This window comes from Dromiciops gliroides, chromosome 1 (genome assembly GCF_019393635.1).
Source record: "Dromiciops gliroides isolate mDroGli1 chromosome 1, mDroGli1.pri, whole genome shotgun sequence".
NCBI classification, from domain to species: Eukaryota; Metazoa; Chordata; class Mammalia; order Microbiotheria; family Microbiotheriidae; genus Dromiciops; species Dromiciops gliroides.
This window is the reverse complement of record NC_057861.1, coordinates 631,885,790-631,900,818: the sequence shown is the minus strand read 5'-3', so window position 1 is coordinate 631,900,818 and position 15,029 is coordinate 631,885,790. Positions and strand designations below refer to the sequence as shown.

General features: G+C 47.8%; 1 protein-coding gene across 1 annotated transcript in view; it reads right to left on the bottom strand.

Moving 5' to 3' along the window:
• Positions 1 to 734: 734 nt before the first annotated feature.
• SLC9A3R2 (SLC9A3 regulator 2) overlaps positions 735 to 15,029 on the bottom strand; it is a 34,681-nt gene continuing 20,386 nt past the window's right edge. Inside the window, 8 exon segments of the mRNA XM_044000155.1 lie at positions 735 to 3,369; positions 5,385 to 5,414; positions 5,416 to 5,449; positions 5,848 to 5,890; positions 6,311 to 6,323; positions 6,325 to 6,468; positions 7,003 to 7,029; positions 7,031 to 7,183. Of these exon segments, the coding sequence (XP_043856090.1) occupies positions 3,211 to 3,369; positions 5,385 to 5,414; positions 5,416 to 5,449; positions 5,848 to 5,890; positions 6,311 to 6,323; positions 6,325 to 6,468; positions 7,003 to 7,029; positions 7,031 to 7,183 (603 nt within the window). The 3' untranslated portion in view covers positions 735 to 3,210.

Below are 15,029 nucleotides of genomic sequence, written 5' to 3'. Positions count from 1 at the left end.
GAGCAAAACACCCATGTTATCTTTCCTCCTGCTGACTATGCCAAACCCCACCCTGACCCAGCTTGAAATGCTGTATCCTCCTGCTCAGAAGACGATCACTGAGCAGGATCTTAGCTGTCTAGGTTCAATCCCTTTATTTGTACAGGTGACAAAACCGAATCCCTGAGAAGCAAAAAGACTTGTCCAGGGTCCAAGAGGTCATAATAGCAGATCAAGGATTTCAACCCAAATCTTTTGACTCCAAACCAAGTGTACTTTTTTTTTTTCAGGCAATGAGGGTTAAGTGACTCACCCAGGGTCACACAACTATTGCGTGTCAAGTGTTTGAGGCTGGATTTGAACTCAGGTTCTCCTGAATCCAAAGCTGGTGCTTTATCCACTGTACCAACCTAGCTTCCCCCCTCCCAAAGAGTACTTTACCCCACCATAAGGTCAGAGGGTACCTTGGGGGAACCCATGTTGTCTTTGGGGCCTTCCTTGTGAATCAAGACGTTTACTCCAGCAGGCACAGTTGGTCACTAACCTGTCTGGGGCTGAGTTGCCATTGAATGACGACTTGCCCACCATGCTTTCCAGTTGCACTGTCTCAGAATTCCAAGCCACAGCCAGCTCTCCACGAGCCCAGGGGCCTCCTCTACCCCTCCATAATCAGAGAACACCCAGGGGATGCTGCTTGACGTCTGGCCCTTACCCTGGGTGGATGCGGTCTGAGTGGCACGAAAACAATCCAAGCCTTTCTTACAGCTTAGCAGCCTATCTTTACTGTACATGGCAATTCCAAGTTTATATCAATGTTAACAGTGCACATTACAGCTTACAAGCCGACAGCTTATACTTGCATTGGTTTCCAAGTAAGTGGAGGGAGGAGAAAGAAAGCAGTTATTACTATCATACTACAAGAAAGAGAGCTAGGTGATCTCTAGGGGTGCCCTATCAGGGGAAGCTTAAGTGTGTATTTGCAATCCTGCATACATGATTTCAGCTGAGTAACAACTTGTTTCTGCCTTCCCCATGATAACTGCCACTGTAAGCCCCCCTCCTGAAGTCTGTGGGTGAGGGTGTGCCCACCAGTTTTGGCCCTTACACTAAGAGAAGGCAGTCTACTCTGTGTCTTGCCTTTTTACATGGAAGGAAGATCCCGTGTTCAGGAAGGTTTGGGCCCTACACCTAGAGGCCAGAGTGGCCCATACCAGTGTGACAGTGAGTTGAACTCATACGGGTTTCTGTGCCAGAATCACTCCATCCATTGGTTGTCTCTTCAGGAGCACCAAACAACCAGGAGAGCATTCTCCAGTCAGTGAAGGTGGCACCAGTTCCCAGGGGCCAGCTGGGTGTAAAACACCCAAACAACACCACTCTCCAATCAGATCTGGGACCCCAGTTGCTGCTGTGCATCAAAGACCCCTGCCCCCAACCTCACCATGATACTCCCTCACTCTATCCTCACTCCATCTTCACTCCCCACCCCAATAAAACAGAACAAACTTATCAAAGCAAACCTGTCTCTTTTTTCCCCCAGCCCTGAGCACTTTCCTAAGACCCTTCCCTTCCCTACCCACCCCCAGAGTTCAGCCCTCCCTGAATGGGCTGGGACACCCAGGACAGTCCTAAGGAGGCACTTTATAACATTTACAGAACAGTATACAGAGACCTTTTTCCCCACCTGGGACCCCATCTTCCTCCAGGCCATGTCCTTTTCCACAAACTGTCTCTGGTTGCTCTCGTCTAGGAGGGTTGGCAGTGACTTTGGGAAGAGGAAAAGACCCAAAGACATTTTAATAATTGACCCCAATAGGGTTCAAAGCATACATTCCCCAGTCCAAAACATTTGTCTTCAATGCAAATCAGTCAGCAGCTGAAAGACTGGGTGGGTTAAAAAAGAAACTCCCAGAAGGTCTGCATTGCTTGTCCTCCAGGCTCCAAGGCAAGAGGCTGTCCCAAGGAAGGGGTGGGCGATTGCCAAGGAGGCTTAAAGCACTGAAGAGCCAATCTGAGAAGCAGGGCTAGAAGATGCAGAAGCTGTAGGTGCCTTGGTTACCAAGCTCAGCCCATCCGAGAAAAGGTTGCTGGAGAGGATTATGGTTCAGCAGCCAACTGCCCAATGAGGTTCATGCAGAGCAGGGTGACCCTGGCCCACCAGTAACTAGGGCTTGACCCAGGTTCTAGGCACACATGGAGCATAAGGCAGCAAAGCTCAGGCCCAGGTGACAAGGAGCAGGGGGCCCCTCAGTTCTGGGGGCCCCTACATTGCCTCCAGGGACCTAGGATGGTCCCTTGAGTTATTTCCAGCATCCCCAGATGGAGGCAACCTCCTGAGAGACCCCAGACTGGCAAGGTTGGCTCACAGCCCCAAATGAGCTTCCTTCCCTCCTAACCACCCACAGGGCTTGTCAGCTGCCAATTCTGGCCTTGGTCCCCCTGCTCTCTGTGACTTAACAGGAGAGGAATAGTGATTGGGGAAGGGAAGGGGGACTGCAGAGAGTTTGTTTTGCTGCCTGAGAAAGACAGAGAGAGAGAGAGAGAGAGGAGGAGAGAGAGAAGATGAGAGAGAGAGAGAGAGAGGAGACTGAGACCTTATGGGGGGAGGGAAGATTCCTGGCAGTAAATGAAAACATGTGTAACACAAAAATTCCCTTAAAATCCACTGGCCAATGAAAAATAAAATAACACAATAATAAAGGGTCTCTCTCTTACTGGGCCTCTATCTTTCTTTGTCTGTTTCCTCTCTGTCTGCGTCTCAATCTCTCTCTCTCTCTCCCTCCTCTCAGGGAATATGTCCCCAAAGAGACAAGAACAGACAGCAGGAATTGTAGCAAGGGTCCAGCCCCCAGGGTCAGGTTTAGCTCCTGGAGCTAAAGAGACCCCCATTCTCTGTCCTGCCTCACTGAGGCTCTGGTCGGGGTGAGGGGGGTGGGGGGGGGCAGGGAAGTAGCTCTTCCAGCAGCAAGGGTGCAGGCAGGCAGTGGGACTTGGGAGGGAAACAGACCAGGCCAAATCCTTGGGACCAAGAGGAAGTTCTCCCCTCCCCAACCTCAGCCGGAGGCTCCTCAGACACAGGTTGGAGATACTATTGGAGCTCTGGACTCAGGAAGGGGGTGGGGCAGTTGAGCACAAAGCCTGTGCCTCCTGGCAGGGAGTTCCCTAGTTCCCTTCCTTCAGGGAGAAGCAGGAGGAGCCACCGGCTGTGGGGGATGGGGAAGGAACAGGGGTTCAGAAGTTGCTAAAAATCTCTCGCTTCTTGTTCCAGTCCATCTGCGGTGCCCTCTTGTTGACTCGCTTTGCCCGGGCCTTCTCCTTGGCCTCTGCTGCTGTGGGGCTCAGGTGGAGCCCGCTCTCCTGGAATGGGTCCCTCTTGGCCATGTCATTGTCCTGTGGGGAAGAGACAAGCCTAAGATGGAGCCGAGAGGGCAAAACTCCCGGGTCCTCCCCAAGACACCTCACCCCCCCACCTCCGCTGTCCTTGCTTAATAGAAAAAGGGGAGGGGAGTGGAGAAATAGGCCACCTGGTTTCTGTTTATCAACAGGGGATGGTGCACCCACACAGAAGTTAAACACTCATTCTACAGATGTCCATCTGTGTCATACATTCCTCCTCTAATAGGCACGTGCACACCCACACACCCAGACAAAGCACCCAGGTGGACTCATGTCTCATTTAGACCACAATTGCCACATCAAAGAGCTGAACCTCCCCTCTTAGATGATGAGCCACAACTGGGGCAGCCCATCTGAACAGGGAGCTCCATGGGAGGTGGGCAACCAAGCTCTTTTCCTCCCAGAGTCATCTTGCCAAGAGCAGAGGAATCAAAATGCAATTAGCTCCCAATTTCCCAGAAACTGATGAACCAATGTGTTAATGGCTCAACATCAGAAACAGTTATAATTTTATCAACAGAAATGATACTAAAGACGATGCATTGCCTTTCAGCCTTGCCATCTGCCCAGTCGCTGGACCTTCCATTTATGCTATCCCTCTATTAGAATGTGAGCCCCCTAACAGCAGGAACTATCTTGCCTTTCTCTTGTATCTCCAACTTAGTAAGATGCTTTGCATCCAGAACATACTCAATAAGTACTTTTTATATTCATTCATTCATTCGTTGATTCATCTGAGCCTCTCATTATTTACTGCAACAGCTTATGGGTCAATATGGTGTTACCAAAAAAATCAGAGACTCTCGGAATTGAAAAGGACTTCAAAGGCCAACTAGTCCAATCCATAAGTCAATAGGAGTTCCTTCTAGAACATCTCTGACAAGTAGTCATCCAGACTAAAGAATATTCTGTGGAGATAGTCCTTTCTATTGCTGGACAGCTCTCCAACCTTGCCCTCATCCCTTTCTCTTTTTATGATAGTCATGAGTTGGGGCAACTAGGTGCCTCAGTGGATAAAGCAGCGGCCCTGGATTCAGGAGGACTGAGTTCAAATTTGACTTCAAACACTTGACACTTACTACCTGTGTGACCCTAGGTAAGTCACTTAACCCTCATTGCCATGGAAGGAAGAAGAAGAAGAAGAAGAAGAAGAAGAAGAAGAAGAAGAAGAAGAAGAAGAAGAAGACAACAGACAACAGCTAGGTGTCAGTCTATGGGATTTTTGCCAGCAGTTCTCATGGGGAGGCCATTATCTCAGACTGTACATCTGGCTCAGTGTCCAGCAGTCAAAGCAAGAATGCAAATAGCAGAGGTGAGAAAGACAGAAGGATGAGGATTGATGATGGGAAGGAGGGGACTAGATTGATGAAGGGAAGAAGAACTGACAGAGGGGAGAGAAGCTTCCACAAGGGGAGGAGCAGGTTCAGGTGTGGAGAGTTTAACTTTTGGAGTAGAGGGGGAAGAAGGGGATGACTGAGAAGATGAAAAGAAAAGAGGATGGACTTGTGCTACAGGAAATGACAAACAGGATGAGTCCCCAAAAAAACCTTGAAAGACTAATGAACATCGATGTATAGTGAAGTGAGCAGAGCTGAGAGGACATTGTGCGTAGTGACAGCAGTATTGTTCAATGAGCAATTGTGAATGACTTAACTACTCTCAGCAGTGCAATAATCCAGACAATCCCAAGGAACTAATGAAGAAGCTTACTATGCACCCCTATAGAAAGAACTGATAAAAAGAATACTTGTGGATTGTACATATATAACCTGATTGTGATCTGTGGAGGGGGGAGGAAAGGGAGGGAGGGAGGGAGAAAAATTTGGAACTCTAAATCTACGAAAATGAATGTTGAAAGAAAAGAGGCCTCGTAGGAAGAAAGTCCAGGAGTCAGGATAACCACTAGGCTACCACAGGGCAAGGGTGGCTAGGGCAGGGAGATTATGAAGAAAGAGAAGCTGGGCACATTAGAGGCTGTGGTGATTCGAGGTGATCTGCCAGTCGTTTACCTCTGTGTCCCTGTCCACATTCTGCAGGTCACGTCCGAGACGAGCAGGGTCGAGCCGCCATTGATCTGGGAAATCAGACAGTTAACACTCTCAGGCCTCTCCTTGAGTCCCAAGAGGATGTTGAGTGTGTTTTGCCCACAAACACATACACCAGATCCCTGTCCTCACCCAAAGCCCATCAGGAGGTGACTCTAGAGATGGTCGCCTCCATTCCATGGGGAGGAAAACTGAAACCTTATGGGGGGAATCTGGCCTGAAGCAATGATTGGAAGGACGCCCAGGAGTCCAGCCTCCCATCCCTTGTCCCATGGCAGCTAGCCCACTGCAGATTCAGGTGGGGTTGAAGCCCCAAAAGGCTATGTACCTAGGTTCCTGTGTCTTGGGAACTAGCATTCAACCCCTTCCCCTTCTCCCTTTATCACACACAACTTCCTCCTGAATCTTTGGTCATTTGCTTGCTCACCTGTGGTGGCTCATCCCATTGGTAATCAAGGAAGGCAGTGGACCTGCAGAGGCCAGAGAGAACCCATCATTGTAACGGGATTATCCATTCCCTGGAAGGCTTAGATACATGGTTCCCATCCCAACCCAACATAGCGTCTATAGGGAACAATTCCCTAAATACCAGAAGTCCCTAGGATGGAAAGGGATATGATAGGGAGTTCTCAGGATGGAAAAGGTCAGTCCTGAGGGTTTCTAAGAGCCCATGCAAAAAGCCTCCAGGATAGCTGAGGCCTGGGTTGAGGGCACAACAGAAGGATGGAGCTAAGTATCCCAGGGCAGATGGGATGAAAGCTGAGTGTTCTTCAAATAGACAGGGCCAAGTTTATCCCAAAATTGATAGGACTGGGTGTCCCCAAGAAAGATGATAACAGCCAGAGATGGGGTCCCCTGGTTCTTCTCTGGACTGCCCTTCCCACACATACCTGTGACGTGTTCTTTCAGTAGGCACCACCCGCAGCCTCTTGAAATAGGCATCAGTCTCAGGGTCCACCACAAGCAGCCCGTGCTTCATCTCATGGGCCTTGATGCTGGACACAACTTCTTCTGCGTGACGAAGTCCCTCTACATTTCGGCCATTTACCTATGGGACCAGGGGATAAAAGTGAGGCCAGATTTGGGGAGTGAAAAAGAAGGGAGGGGCCTTAAACAGAGATCTTCTACAATCCAGTCAGTCCACCTTCAGTGCTGCAGTTAGGAACAGAAGGTCATACCCTGTTTCCAGAGGTAAAGTCAGAGGAGAGCCTGGAAAATAGGGGACAGGGAGAGCCAGGGAGAAGAGTCGAGGGCTAGGCCCAGCCCACCCCACCTACCCTACTTCCCAGGGACCCTATTTATCCCCATCCCCTTTCCTCCCCCACCCCAGCACTGGGTTGACATCAAATATTTATTAGAGCCACCAACGCAGCCAAGGTTGGGACTAATGCACACGGCTCAGGTTCCTAACACAGCAGGTCAGCCTCCCCCTTCCCCCCTCCCTAACCTCCCTGCATAGACACATAGAAACATGGATCCTATGCACAAACACACACACACACACACACACTGGAACACAAATGGGTCTAGATGCATAGAAACAGAGACAAGCCACTGTCCCATCAGTCCCCCTTGAGCTTACCTCAATTAACCGGTCCTGGGGTCGAAGGGCCAGAGTGGGCAGGCGGGTGAGCCAGCATCCACAGCCGAATGTACTGCCCTGGTCGGGACTTCTCACTATGCAGATTGAAGCCATAGCCGTTGGGGCCTTTGTGGAGGTGGCAGAGACGTGGGCGCAGCTCCCGGGGGGTGCCAGGCACATCCTGAGAAAAGATGGATGGACAGGTAGCCTTGAGCATGGCCTCAGACACAGGTGAGACCATGCACTCTCCAGATCCCACAACTCAACCCATGGCTCAGAGCCACATTCCGTTAGGTCTGCCATGGCTCAGAGTTATGGTCTCTGAAGCTTACCTGACTATATCTATGGTCAGACCCACAGGACTTCCACTCACCTCTGGCTTTGCAGATCCATCCTTCCCCACGGGATAGGTAAATAGGCATCTATCTAGACCCCACTCCACTCCAATAGCTGAGAACAATGGACAGGTCCCAGCTAGGCCTGAGGACTATCCTTCAAGTCTCCATCCCTATCCCACCCCAACACACACACACACACACACAACACACACACCACTGGAGGCCAAACAGCCAACACTTCCTATGCCCAGGCACTCTCCTCCCTTCCAAGGGTAAACAGAGATCTCACCTCCCTTTCTGCTATCCCATTTGTGCCTGAGTCCCACCCCCACATCACTCCTTCCTACCAGGAATCCCCTGGTACCTAGGAAAGACTGGTCAGTTGCCAGTGTGACCTCCCCTCCAGCTGTCGCATCTGGGTGCCTCCACATGCACACCACACCAGGACAACTATGCTAAGGAATGCAGGGTCACAGGCCAGGGCAAGGGGAGGGAGGATGCCTCTTGAACTCACTGTTTTTGTGGCCTTTCCTGGGTTTAGCTCTTTCTCCCAACTCCAGCAAAATTTCCCCCCACCCCTACTAGCTCCCTGCTTCATCTGCAGATCCTGGTTCTTAAGAAGATAGATGAGAGCGAGAGGGAGAGGAGAGGAGAGGAGAGGAGAGGAGAGGAGAGGAGAGGAGAGGAGAGGAGAGGAGAGGAGAGGAGAGGAGAGGAGAGGAGAGGAGAGGAGAGGAGAGGAGAGGAGAGGAGAGGAGAGGAGAGGAGAGGAGAGGAGAGGAGAGGAGAGGAGAGGAGAGGAGAGGAGGGGGAGGTTCTACGCGTTTGTCCGATCTGTTCACATTCACATGAGCAAGAAAGAATTGTACATTTCTCTGTGTGTGATGGAACAAAGTAGTGGAAACAGTCCTTGACTCTTGTTCTCTCCCCGCACAAAGCCTCCCTTTCGCTGTGTGTCAAATGAGGAGGCTGGACTAGATGGTCTGTGTGGTCTCTTCTGGCTCTGACATTCTACAGACCTATGATCCATGTGTATAATGTATAACGTGGATCCGTGTCTGTCTATGTTCATGTGTGTGTGTTGGAAGGGAGTCGTTTCTGGGATCCTGGCTCTGACCCTTGGGTTGTTTTTCTTAACATTCCAACTGTAGCCTGAGCCTCCCCCAGCTAACTCAAGCTGGTCAGTTCCCCACCCCACCAGCCCCACAGCACACACACACACACAGAGCTCACCAGCACCACAAGCCTAGAGTCAGAAAAATATAGGGAAGAGAGGAGCTTCAAGCATAGCATGCCCCCACCCTCAGGACCCTCTGAGGTCCCCCCCAGCCTCCAGCCCTGACAGCTCCCAGCTGCCCCTGTCACCAAAATCAGCAACAGCTCCTGACTTGTCCAGACCCTGGTCTGTCAGATCCCAGGAGGGGATCTTGGAGCCCAGATTATCCACAGCAATGGAGAATCCAAAGATCATAACTGGTAACACATCAGGTCATCAGATTTACCTTCCTCATTATGCCTGGCTTCCTTAGATAGATGGCCCACAAGATGGTAGTCACAGGGAGGGAGGCTGGAGTACTACTCAGAGGCTGAGGAAGCGCAGCATTTAATTCAGTGTGAGATGCCACCTTGACCTTGGAGAGCCCCCCAGGGAGGGGGGGGTGGGCCTCCCCCTTCCCACCCCCTGGCTCCCCAAGCAAGCAACAGTGGCCTCAGCTAGTTCAGAGGCAGCAGGGCAGGTGCTGAATTAAACATCGAGGTGTGTGGCCAGGAGACAGGACCAGGGCAGCCCAGCTGCTCGGATTTCTCAGGCAACTGGAGGGGGCTGGGCAGAGCGTGGGCAGAAAGGGGCGGGGTGGGGGAGTACAAGTCACACATTGGGGAAATTGAGGCTCAGAAGGAAAGGAATTGGTCTCACTGGCCCAGTCTGGAAGAGGAACAATGGAATCTTCATTTCTTTGCCTGTGAAGCTGAGGGCTGAGCACTGAGCTACTGAGAAGCTGTCATCCCTAAAGCTATACACACTTTCTCTCCTCAGTCATCAGTCCAGAATAACAGCAACTCATATTCCTTTTACAACTTTTTTCCTTTTCCAACTTTTAAAGGCTTAAAAAGCATTTTCCTCACATCAGCCTCATAAAATAGGTAATAAAAGTAGGTGCCTGTTATCCATATTACAGATGGGGAAACTAAGATTCAACAAGGTTAACTGAAACATAATAAAACACTTATCAAAAGTGCCTATTTTGTTTAAGGCGCTGTGCTAAGTACAAAGAATATGACAATAAGTGAATACATTCTACTAATTAACGGACTTGCCTAAGGTCACCCACCAGTAGCTCGGGAATCTGCAGTGCGATCCCATGTTCTTTCCACTAGCCCACACTGCTACTGGAGGTGGGAGAATGAGATTCTCCAGCTGCTGCTAAAAGAAGGGAGTTGAGTCACTGTTAGGCATAGATAACCAAGGAAAATCAAAGCTGAGAGAAAGGCTCCGCATACACCAAAATATTTACAGCAGTACCTTCTGTAGTAGCAAAGTACTAGAAACAAAGTAGATGCCCATCAACTGGGGAGAAGCTGAACAGACTGTGGCTCATGAATGTAACAGAATGTTACTGTGCTGTAAGAAATGACGAATATGACAAATATTGAGGAGAACTATGGGAAGACTGATGTGAACTGATATGAAATGCAATTGACAGAACCAGGGAAACAATAAACACAACAATACAATAACATAAATGAGAAGAGAAAAAATAAAATCAAAATTGAATGCTGTAGGGGCAGCTAGGTGGCGCAGTGGATAAAGCACCGGCCCTGGATTCAGGAGTACCTGAGTTCAAATCCGGCCTCAGACACTTAACACTTACTAGCTGTGTGACCCTGGGCAAGTCACTTAACCCCCAATTGCCTCACTAAAAAAAAAAAAAAAAAATTGAACGCTGTAGAATTATAATGAGCCAAGTTTAGCACTGAAGGTGAGCTAGGAGCATCTCCCTCCCTCCCTTCTTTACTGAGGTAGGAGACAGAGTATGGAACACCACTATACTCTCAGACTCAGCTGATCTGTTGCTTAATTACCTTTTTTCTTTTTTTCTTTAAGGGATAGCTCTCTGAAAGGAGGGAGGGACAGATATATTGTGAAATGAAGGGTGATAGAGAAACAAAAGGGTGTATGAGGGTAGATACACAGAAAATTCTGATCAAGACGTGACAGAAAGCCAGGTCTCAAAGGTTTCTTAGAGAATCCTGGACACCCATAAACACAAGCACACGTGTTCATGAACAAATAGACACCCACATAACCATACATGCACACATTGCATGCACCTGTATTGCGGGCACACTCCTTTTATTCATCTCTATTGAACAATGCTGCACAGTAACTCTTTCACATTTTGCTTTAGTCTACCACTCCATCCACCTTGCCCCACCTACTCTTTCAATCATTTTTTTTTAGTGAGGGCAATTGGGGTTAAGTGACTTGCCCAGGGTCACACAGCTAGTAAGTGTTAAGTGTCTGAGGCCAGATTTGAACTCAGGTTCTTCTGACTCCAGGGCCAGTGCTCTATCCACTGCGCCACCTAGCTGGCCCCTTTTTTTGTTGGTTTTGGTTTTTTTGTGGGTCAATGAGGGTTAAGTGACTTACCCAGGGTCACACAGCTAGTAAGTATCAAGTGTCTGGGGCCAGATTTGAACTAAGGTCCTCCTGAATCCAGGGCTGGTGCTTTTTATCCACTGTGCTACCTAGCTGCCCGCCCCACCTACTCTTTCAAGGCCATCTCCTCCCCCTCAAAGTTTCCCCATAGCTCACCCGACTGGTGGCAGCTGGTAGGGTGGGAAGACCTTGGAGCAAATCACTAAACCTTTATGGGCCTCAGTTTTCTCATCTGTAAAAATGAGTGGTTCGGAGTAACTAGATAGACCTCTGAAATCCCAATTTCTTTTGAATCCTTTCTCCTAACTTTCTCTCAAGGTTAATATTCATCCTACCCAACCTCTTCCTTCTTTTCTAGGACCTTACTCCAATTATTTCCTTTCTCTTCTGCATCTTCAATGACACACACACACACACACACACACACACACACACACACACACACACACACACACACACACATTGGATCCTTCCTCTCTGCCTATAAACACACTCATGTTGTTCCTGTTAGGAGAAAAAAACCCTGCATCCTCTATTACTCTCGACCCATTTCCTTCTCCTCCCTTTTGAGGCCAAGCTTCTCAAGAGTCATTTACACTGTTCTACTCACTCACTACCTGCCTGCTTACTCACCCCTCCACCACCTACTCACTCTTCAACAGTCAGGAATCTGGCTTTGGTCCCTACCACTTGACTAAAGCTGCTCTCTTATGATAAGTACATAAGAGAGGTACGAAGTGCTTGGTATGCTGAATATAGAGTCAGCTTTGGAGTCAGGAAGGTCTGGGTTCAAGTTCCAACTTGAGGTACATACTAACTGTGTGGACCAAGGGCAAGCTAGTTAACTTCCCAGCACCCTCCCAGGCAATTCTCTAAATATAAATTTCGGATAGCTTGCTGATCTATATTGCTGGGAGAAGTTCCTTATATTGTTGAAATTCTAGGTCAAATGACCCCCCCTCCCCAAATGGTATGGGAGCACAAAGGAGAGATGTAGCATAGAATAACCTTGGACAAGTCTCTTAATTTCCCACAATCTCTTTTTTTTGGGGGGGGGGCAGGACAATGGGGATTAAGTGACTTTCCTAGGGTCACACAGCTAGTAAGTGTCAAGTGTCTGAGGTCAAATTTGAACTCAGGTCCTCCTGAATCCAGGGCTGGTGCTTTATCCACTGCACCACCTAGGTGCCCCCTCATTTTTTTTTTTAATGTAGAGTGAAGATAATAATACTTCCTTTATCTCACTCATAAGGCTTGTGTATGAGGAAATAGTTTTATTCTTGTTATTCAGGTAGGCTCCAATTAATGGAATAATGAATCTCATGAAACAGTTACATGTATTTGAATTTGCTACAATGTGGTAAATGGGTCCGGTGCAATAGAAATATGTGGGGCCAATTTAAATTATGTGACCATTTCGTGTGATTCAATAAGATTCGAAATGTACATGAATTGGGACCCAGCTGTAATTATTCAGTGAGGGGTGGGAAGAGGGGCAAGTCAAGGAGTGAAATCAAGAAAGATTCAAGGAGAATCTAATACCTGAGCTAGGTCCTTAGAGGATAAGGAAGGGCCCAGAGAGACCAATGAGGAAAACTGAGGGAAATGCTCAAAACCTATGATAGAAAGCTTAGGGCAGATTGGATCCGTACAGAAGTAGTTTGAGCTACAAGAGGAGAGCCAGACGATAGAGAGCTTGGAAAGGCAGGCTGAAAAGTCTAGATTTTACCTGCAGGCAGTGGGGAGCCACGAAAGGTATTCAGAGCAGGGGAACATCTACTCAGAGCTGTGCATTAGCAAATTAACCTGGCAACTACACAGGATGGTTCAGACTGGAAGTGACTAGAGACAGAGAAAGAATGGTTAGAAAGCTATTGCCGTAGTGCAGGCCAGATATGAGATGAGAGTCTAAACTGTAAGGAGGTAAGTGGCAGTGGAAAGGTAGGGGACAGACACCAGGAATGACAAAATATACAGACTTGCGGTGTGTGATTTAAATTTTTTTTTTTTGCACACAGGGGAAATGACTTACCCAGGGGCCATACCAGCTAACAAGTACCCAAGTCTGGATTGGATTTCAACTCAGGTCCTCCTGACTCAGGGGTGGTGCTCTATCCACTGTGCCACCTAGCTGTCCTTTGGTGTGTGATTGATGAAAAGGAGCAAAGTGAGAGGAAAGTATTCACAGGAGTGTACCAGTAAATGTTTTAATGCGGGGGGGGGGGGCCGCAGAGAGATATATACTGAACATACTTTTAAATTTATCATCATTATTAACATCTTCTCCAGCACTTTTAAGTCTAGGTGGACAATCAACAAGACAACAAATCAAGGCAGAATGTAGCATTTGCAAATTTTTGAGGTGTAAATGCTTGCACTGAAAATTTAACAATCAGCTCCCCTGAGCCAGGTCAAGCTGACTCCAGAAGATCCCTTGAAGATTATGGCAAGATTTTGAGTTTAGGTTACCTGGAGCACGATTGGTGGTGCCATGAACAATGATAGGGAAGTAAGAAGAATGATCAGGTTTGGAGGTTGGGGGTGGGAATGAGTCCCATTATGGACATGGTGAATTTTGCAGCATTTGATGGAGATGTCCACCCATCAGTTGGAAACTCGGGGCTGGAGTTTCAAAGAGAGATTAGAATTGTATATACAAGGGCAGCTAGGTAGCAGAGTGGATAGAGTACCAGCCCTGGATTCAGGAGGAACCGAGTTCAAATCTGGCCTCAGACACTTGACACTTAACTAGCTATGTGACCTTGGGCAAGTCACTTAACCCCAACTTCGGAAGGATGGAAGGAAGGAAGGAAGGAAGGAAGAAAGAAAGAAAGAAAGAAAGAAAGGAAGGAAGGAAGGAAGGAAGGAAGGAAGGAAGGAAGGAAGGAAGGAAGGAAGGAAGGAAGGAAGGAAGGAAGGAAGGAAGGAAGAAAGAAAGAAAGAAAGAAAGAAAGAAAGAAAGAAGAAAAGAAAGAAAGAAGAAAGAAAGAAAGAAAGAAAGAAAGAAGAAAGAAGGAAGAAAGGAAGAAAGAAAGGAAAGAAAGGAAAGAAAGAAAGGAAGAAAGGAAGAAAGAAAGAAGAAAGAAAGGAAGAAAGAAAGAAAGAAAGAAGAAAGAAAGAAAGCAAAGGAAAAGAAAGAACGAAGAAAGAAAGAAAGAAAGAAAGATCTAGATCCTTGTGAGGGTCAGAGGTGATAACCCAAGCTATAGACTTGCATAAGATTGCCAAAGCAGAGAAATATATGGAGAACGAAGTGCTTAGCATAGATCCTCATTGCCAGATACCTACCTACATTTAGGAAGTAGGAGATAGATGGTGAACCATTGAAGAAACCCAGAAGAAAGATAACCAAGGGGGCAGCTAGGTGTCGCAGTGGATAAAGCACCAGCCCTGAATTCAGGAGGACCTGAGTTCAAATCTGACCTCAGGACACTAGACACTTGCTAGCTGTGTGACCTTGGGCAAGTCACTTAACCCTCTTTGCCCCACAAAAAAAAAAAAAAAAGAACGATAACTAAGAACGTGAGTGTCACAGAGACAGCATGGTATAGCTGGACCAGAGTTCAAGTCCCACCTTTGTCATTTACTAGCCGTGTGACCTTGTACAAGTCACTCAATCTCTCTAAACATTCATTTCTTCCCTGTAAAATGAGGGGTGATCTCCTAAAGTCCCTTATAGTCCTAAGCCAAGGCACTGTAATCTGAAAATAAGCGGGGGAAGGGAATATTCAGAAGGAAGGAATGAACAATAATAATGGCTAACATTTGCTTAAATTGTACTTTAAGTATGCAGAGCACAATGAACACTTGATCTCATTTGGATTTCACAATAGCCCTAGGAGGAGTGGTGGATAGCCCTTGGGACTTGAAGACAGGAAGACCAGAGTACCAATCCTGTCTCAGAGACTGTGTGGACAGGGACTAGTTTGTGATTCCAAGAGTATAAATGGAACTTTCCACATAAGGAAACTCCCTCTTTGCAGTGCAGGCCATCACCTTCCTTGAAATTTATAACTGTATTCTTTTTTTCC